Source organism: Halyomorpha halys, unplaced genomic scaffold (genome assembly GCF_000696795.3).
Source record: "Halyomorpha halys isolate HHAL.00 unplaced genomic scaffold, Hhal_1.1 Scaffold1261.1, whole genome shotgun sequence".
NCBI lineage: Eukaryota > Metazoa > Arthropoda > Insecta > Hemiptera > Pentatomidae > Halyomorpha > Halyomorpha halys.
In genome coordinates, this window is record NW_027113948.1 from 271,255 (window position 1) to 279,365 (window position 8,111).

Genomic DNA, 8,111 nt, shown 5'->3' on the forward strand with positions numbered 1-8,111 from the left:
TCTGTCTGAAGTAATATATATATATATAGTCTATCACTGTGACCCACTTGTATCCCTTCCACGTAAATGAATCTGCTTGAAGATCACTAAGTGGTGCTTCTTCACTGGGTGTCTCCTTCTGGATCGCTTGAGGTGGGTGTCTGTCATATTTCGCAGTCAGGCATACTTCACAACTACTGATAGTTTCTTTAATTGTGCAATTTATACCCCATCAGAAGTATTGACGGCGCAACACCTGTAGTGTTTCGTTCAGCCCTCTATTGTTGATCTTTCCCTAGTGATTCGTGAGTGTCACCTCCTTTGATGTTCTGCATCACAGAGAGTTTCTGCCATCATTGTACAGCGAATAAACAACCGGTCGACCCTAGTCTGTTCCATCCACCAAATTTTATCCCACAGCACTGCATTTCCTTCATATAGATGATGGGTTTGTCCAGCCTTCGATGCATCTTTTAGTGCTCTGCAGATTTGGTTCTCCCTGAGACTAGGCTGGGACCATAAAGTAACAATATTACCCGGTACTTTTCACCATTTTCGCCCGTACTCCCCACAATGGACTGTTGTTATAGGGCAAAGTGCTATCCACAATTACCCCTTGCTTCCGTAATCTTTCTATTTCTTCTTTTAATTTCTTCTATTCTTTCTTTCGTGCACCATTTTTCCTGTAGCTCCCAGTACTTCCCATTCTTTGAAAAAAATATCATATTTGTTGAGTATTGCCTCTTTCCAACTCTCCCTCTGGTTAATCATGCCTACTCTCGCTTTACCACCATCCACGAGTTTCTGACAGCTGTACCTCTTCCTTTCAATTCTAATATCCCACTGACCCCCACTTTTTTTTATCATTCATCTTTTAGAATGTATGCCAGAGAGACAACATCTGATCGAAAATGGATTGTTTTTGATGGCCCTGTGGATGCAGTATGGATTGAGAACATGAACACCGTATTAGATGACAACAAGAAACTTTGCCTAAATTCTGGAGAAACAATACAGATGACTTCAGTGATGTCTATGATTTTTGAAGTCATGGACCTAGTCAGCCCTGCACTCGGTTGAGTGCCTTAGGATCGGGCTACATCTTATCCAGCTGCATCCATCCGGTACGTACCTCATGGTCCGCATCCGTCCGGTTTTCAGCTCCAGTACGCAGACTAGCCCAGCCCTCCTGGTCTCAATCTCCTTCTTCCCTGTCCTCTTCGTCATCTTCCATTGGTGGCTCGCCGACCCCGGGTGGTCGAGCCCTTCCCAATGTAAAGTGCGTTGGCCCGACCACCTCCCTCCACCCGTAGATGAATTCCCTGAAGTACGGGTAGTTCTCCTCCTCCATTAGGAGAGGGTGGTCCGACTCGGCGAGGGTAAAGATCCCGCTTTTTCTCGACAACCTGGCACGGTGTCCTTCCATCGCGGTGCAGTCCAAACCAGATGCTCTGCTGTTTCTGGGACCCCACACGTTGGGCACCAGGGGTCGATGTTCTTTCCGAAGCTTTGCAGCTTTGCCCAGAATCCCCCGTGTCCTGTCAGGATCTGCGAAACCCAATAGTCTGGGATGACCCAACCTGCTCCCAATCTTGAGTGGAGAATTTCCTCAGCGTCACACCCTTCTCGCTGGTCCGCCACCGTCCATTCCACTCCTCGATGTACTCTTCTCGCAGCAACTTCTTCCAACAGTTCGGGGTCTCGCTGATCCTCTCCCGGAGTCCCGCCGGTAGCACTCCCAGCCCCTGCCTTTTCACATCATATTTTATATCATAGCATCATAGGCCAGCACCTGCACCGTCTCATGTGACACCATTCTATACGCCTTCGTGACCCTCAGCAGAGCCAGTCGTTGCGTAGTAGCCAGTCTCTTCTACTGCTTCCGCGTGAGGGTTCGACTCCACGCAGGGGATGCGTACCTCAGGATACCCAACACCCCTCCTTTGTAAATAGTCATCATAGCGGAGTACCTGAGGCCCCACAAAGCACCCCCTATACTGCTCAGTCTGTTAAGTGGCAGTCACCCTATCTCTCAGGTATGCCAGGTGAGGGGTGGCATCAAAGCCTCTCCTCATCCTCACTACGAGGTATGTCACCTCCTCACCCAGCCTAACCTTCTCTCCCTGTATGTCCAGAATGATAGGGTGAGCCCCGTCCGTGGAGCCTTTTAGGAGTATGGCCTGAGTCTTAGATGCGGCCATACTTAACCTTCACCTCACACACCACTCTCCAACCAGACTGACACATCTCTCCGCTTCGTTCTTTACTCTGGCTCTGCTATTCCCGGCCACGATGACTGGCAGGTCGTCGATGTTGGCCGTGGCAAGGAACCCTCTATTTTCTTGTTCCTCCAACAACTCATCAAACACCAACTTCCACAGGGCCGGGCCGAGAACCGAACCCTGCGGGCAGCCTCTCTCGATCCTTCTCTCAACCCCGGAATAGTTACCCCTAATCTTCACACTCCTGTTACTAAGGTAACTACTCACAAGGGAGTGTAAGTTATGTGTTGGTTGTCGAACTTTCGCAACTGCTGGAGTATGCGTGGCCACCAAACACTATCGAAGGCAGAGGATATGTGGAACAGTATCATCAAGACATATTTCTTCACCCTCCCTTCTACATCCTCACGCACTCTCAGCAGCACATCTGTTGTTCCTTTACCACCGGTTAAGCCGTATTGCCATGGGTGACTCGCAGCACTGTGGACTGGTCTGAGGCTATGCACTATCATATTCTCCAGGACCTTGGTGATAACAGGGAGGCATATGGGGCGATAGGCCTTCGGCGATTCCTTATCCTTGCCTCCCCCTTTGTAGAGCAGTCTCAAGTCTGCAATCCTCCACCTGCTCGGACAGTACCCCTTATCCAAGCACATGTTGAAGATTTCCAATAGCTCCTCCTCAATATATGGAGCACTGTTCCTGAGGATTGCAGAATCCTCGGCGTCAAGTCCCGGAGCCCTCCCAATCCTCTGCCTGTCCACGGCAAGACGTAGGTTTCATAAGTCCCACAGTGGGCATAGGTCGGTTCCTGGTGGGTATGACGTGGTGCGTCTCACCATACTCTCCTCTGCAGTGTCCTGGGACGGATCATCCCTGGGGTATGTATAATCAATATACATCATCGCCGTTTTTTCCAGGGTGGTTGCCTGGGCTCCTCCAACTTTGATGGCAGCCATCATTTGTATTGACTTCACCTTGCCCAGCGTCACCCTGTACGGGATGCCCCAGGGATTCTTCTCCGACTCCTTGACTATGAACTCGTCCTAGGACTTCTTCTTCTGGTGACGCGCGCTGTTTCGGTATACCCTATACCTATGCTTGCTTTCCTCTCAGAGTGCAGCTTTCCTCTCTTCATCTCTGCACTCCTGGTACCTGTGCCTGGCCCTATAGTACTCTCTCTTCAGCTGTGTCAGGGCCGGCGTCCACCATGGGACCGGAGGTGCTCTTGCCCTGCGGCACTGAAGGGTAATATTGGCCGCTTGGGTGATGGCACCCGTCAGGGTTGCCACTCTGTGGTCAATTCCTGACTCTTCCTCCATTGGCGCCACCTCCTCCCATTCTCTATCTACCAATATCCCCTCCAGTTCACTAGAGAAGGCTCTCAATTTCACCGATCTGGTCACAAAGCCCCTTTCCTCCGCTAGGGCTCCGCCTTCCTCCTCCACTACACTAAAGGCTATGACCCGGTGGTCGGAGCTCGTGTCTGACCTTAGGGCCCAGTCCGCTATTCGCTTCGCCATGGGAGCCGTGGCCAGTGTCACGTCTATCCAACTCTGGCCCCTCGCACACACGAATGTGGGGCCAGAGGGCTCATTCATAACGACGAGCTGACACCTAGCCACGCTCTCTTCCATCAGTCTCCCTCTGGCGTCTGTCCGAACCGAATCCCAGGCCGTGCTCCTCAAGTTGGTGTCAGAACAGACTATCGCATTACAGTATTTGAGTACGACAGCCTCCATAGCAGTGATACTATCATTGATGTCTTCGTTGTTCCTTCTAGGTGGCATGTACGACGAAACAAGGGCGAAGGAGATCCTTCCCCACCTCACGTAACATGCCGCCTGATATGCTGTGGTGAATTGCTTCAGTTTCATAATGTCGAGGGAGGGATTAACTATCACGATCGCTGCTCTAGGCCTCCTCTCACCAATGCCCAAAGCTACCACCCTCGATGCCACACCAAACCCTGTAACCACATTGTTGCGACAACATGGTTCCTGGATTACCATGATGTCAACCTTTCGGGCGAGAGTCCTAAGTTCATCCGCGACCACTACGGCCCATATTGACCTGCAGGATCTGCAGGCTATGCATAGCGTGTTCTTTTCGCCTGCTCGACCATCTTCTCCAGATGTAGCGGGCATTCCCTGGTGCCCGCACAATGTTGGAGATCTTTCCCCTCCCTGCCTTGCTCGCTACAGTTTCTGCACCGCGGTGTCAGTCCCTTCTTCTTTGCTGGACATTCTTTTATCTTATGCCCCGTGCCAAGAAACCACTTACATGCCAGTTCCTCTGTGTATGCCTTGGCAGGGTGTCCATATTTTTGACACCACAGGCAGAGCAGGGGGTCGAGGTAGACTCTGATGGTCATGCTCCACCATCCTGTCGTGTCGGCTGCGGACAAGTACATCAGGGCGAGCCTCACTGACTGGTGGACTTCCACCACCCAGGTCATCGATAGCCAACCCCTAACAGGAGTGGCGAAGCAGGGTCTCATCCACTCCACCTTGTCCTCCTCTCTGGCATTTCCAAGGCCACTCTTGTTCCACAGGTACCTAACCAGGATCTTCTCGTCCCAGTGCTTTGGCACTGCTTTAACTTCCAGGCAGGGCCTCCTCGCCATCACCAGCTTCGCTTTGAGTCCTCCCTGCTTCAGCTGGTCCCATTCTAGGAGTTTGTTTGCCTGGTCCGTATCCTCTGTCCTTATCAGGACCGCGTTACCATTGGTGACTCACCATCTTGGCAGAGACTCCTATCTGCTTCAGTTCCTCTTGGGACGGAAGCTGCTCGAGGATCCTACTTAGAGACCACCCTTCCCCGCCTTTGACTGTCATATAAGTGGCAATCTCCTCTGCCTTTCTAGGTACCTGTGGGACACTGGCAAGTACACCGGTGAACGTCAGCTTGCCCTTCTCCTCTTTTTGCTCCTCCTTCTTCCCTTTCTTTCTCTTTACCAGGATCCAATCCTCCTTCCCGGCATCGTTCTTCGCTTGGGGGTCGCTTGGGCCCGGAACCACCCTATACACCTCATCATCCTCACTTGAGTCCTCCGTCATGTTCCTGCCCCAGCATATGGGGTTCTCACTCCCTTTCAGAGCCATTGGAGCCGGGGCAACATCATGACATTTTGGTACTGGTGGCTCCTTTCTACCTTACATGGACTGTCACCTTCTCTCCCTCAGCTCCCCAGTTACTCAATTTCATTTGTTTCTACTTCAATGCTGCAAGGGCCTCGTGTGGTCGCCCCTCTGTGGGTGCACTCCTCAAAACTCCTCGCATTCTAGCTGTTTCTCCAATTCTTCTGCAAATCCTCCTCTTGTTTTGCTGACTGTTCTCTCACCCAGAGTTTTCTGCTTTATTTTCTGCCTCCGAGGTTTCATACAATTCTGTGGCTTCACTCGCAGATCCATTCGTCCTTTGAGAGATTTTCCTCCTCCGTAATCTCTGTACGTTGATCTCCATGGGTTCAGGCTGATTCTGCTCCCTCATATACATATAGAAACACTGTTGGGCTATATGGTTCTCTGCCCCACATTCGAAGCATCTTGTGCGCAAGCAATGTGCCACTAGATGCCCAACCTTCCCGCAACCATGACACTTGCAGTCCTCCCGCCAACCATTGTTTCTGGTTCTCGCTTGGCTCATTCTATTTTCCTGGTTACTTGTTCTCTCTCTCCTACCATCACTGTGCTCTCTCCTTTTCCAAGGGTTAGACATATTTCTCGGCCTTTGATATTCTAACTAGGTCCAACCCGGCTCTTCTACTTTCACATTCCACAAATGAGTTATCTCTCGGCATTCCCTCCTTCTTCCCCAGTTCTTTTGCCAACTGAATCTTCAGTACCATGGATAAGAATTGGATCCGACCCTGTATTTAGATTGTCTTCATCATCTCGCTGAGTTTATCACCGATTCAGTTGCAGCGTGCCAGGAGTTCTGTGGCATACTGCCCACTAGACTGTCTCGGATTTTTTTTGTTTCTTGGTTTTTTCGGTTCTTGATCATCATGAATAGGTCCTCCTCTGGGATCCACCATCCTTCTCCGAATGCCTTTTTTAATCTTTCTTTGATGACTCTCCGGGGTCTCTTCATTCGCCTGAATCTGATTTAAGAGACTTCTTTTTACTTGGTAGACCACCGCTGGTTTCAGTGCTTTTGCATCCTCGCTGTCTAGTAGATTCTCCAACATCTTCGCATTTATTTGCCCCATTAGGCGACCGCCCCCTTTTAATTCTCAAATGTCTCCGCTGAATTTTTCTAGATCCGATACCGTCTTCCTTAGGTCCTGGGCTGTTGCCGTATGGACCTTAATCCATTCTAGCGTTGTGGCATGAGCTTGCTCTAAAGAAACTTCTGGTTGTGGCTGAATATCTTCCGGAGGTTGGTTCCCTGCAGCTAAAGGCTGGTTGACTGCAGCCTGAGGTTGGTTGTTTTGGTTCAGTCCCTCCAGGTTCGGCTGCTGTCACTATTCCGTTACTGGCCATAATTCAAAGAGAAGAATTATAAAAAAAAATTTTCCTTTATCTAAAGTTCCCAGGTTTCGGCACCAGTTATCTTTCATTGAAGTGAAAACTAAACATAATAGGAGAGAGAGGAGTGTGAAATGAAATGCTTGAAGTAAACTCAAAGACTGATCTATTTGCAGAGCCTGTCACACTCTATCAAGAGCTGATGCTATTATATTAATAATACCTAGTCAGATAATTAAAAATTGATTGAAGTATTTGAATTTTGCTTGTAAAAAATTTAGTTGTTTTTCACCCAGTCTTATATTGAGTGAAATTATTCCTGATGTCTTATAGTAATTGACAAGCTTCCATTCTGAGTCAGAGTCTAGATAGCTGACTGCCTGTGAATCTATAAATATAACAATTCAGGAGTTGTTTCACTCAAGCAGTCACTCCACGTCCTTCTTAATTGCATATATTTTCCCCTCAAAATTACTTCTTAAGCAATCCGTTGGTACAGAAATTTCAAAATATTCACAATAATATCCTGCATATGCATTATTTCTGGCACCTTCAGAGTAGCCCTCCTGCCCTCCTGACTATTTGAATGTCTCATAGCTTCAGCGTTAACTTAACAAACAAATTTCCCATTAAACACATAAATAAATAAAGATTTAAACATTTTTACATTTATATTGAAAAAGATACTTGACCCTAGGAAGATAGTCTGGGTGGCAGTCAATAAAGGTACAAAATAGTAAAAAAACTATTCAATGGTGACCACCATTTCGCCCCACAATGCAGTTTCACTATAGTAAAATCCTTATTGAAATCCACCCTTCCCCTGAAAGGTGGAGAAATATGCTCTTCAACTGCATTTAATTATTTAGATTGATGGATATTCTTTTTCATCATGTTTTAATTAATGCTTTATTTATAGTTCTAATTTCTTGAAAAATATTTCAGGACCTGTTGTGATCTCTTCACTCTGATAATGGAAAAAGCAATGCTTCGGTATGGATCCAAGCCCATTTCTGATAATGAGTATTTTTCAAATTGGATTCAAGCCACCATAATGTTGGCAATCTTTTGGGGCATAGGTGGAACCTTAGATGCCTCTTCTCGGGAGAAATTTGATGTATTTTACAAAAAGATGTGGAGTGGTAAGTGAATTTAATATTTTAATTCACACTGAGACTGTAATTTATAAATAATAACAGCATAGAATATATACATATTTATAAGTCAGACGTTTGTGAGCACAAAAACTGAAAAAAAGGAAAGGGAGAGAGAAATGATCAACTCAGTTGTATCTCAAAGAGTGCCTTATATTGTGTTCCGTACCTCTATATATACATCTACAATATATACATCTACAAGCTGATCTACTCAATCACCTGACATCAAAATAACGGCTAACTACAGCTGTGGCTGTAACTCTCCCCCATTAGTTTACGAA

General features: G+C 47.6%; 1 protein-coding gene across 1 annotated transcript in view; it reads left to right on the forward strand.

Annotated features, from left to right (window-relative positions):
- LOC106689022 (dynein axonemal heavy chain 12) overlaps positions 1-7,823 on the forward strand; it is a 96,956-nt gene extending 89,133 nt beyond the window's left edge. Inside the window, exon 33 of the mRNA XM_067051182.1 lies at positions 7,619-7,823. Coding sequence (XP_066907283.1) covers positions 7,619-7,823 — 205 coding nt within the window. The remainder of the gene's footprint in view (positions 1-7,618) is intronic.
- Positions 7,824-8,111: the final 288 nt, after the last annotated feature.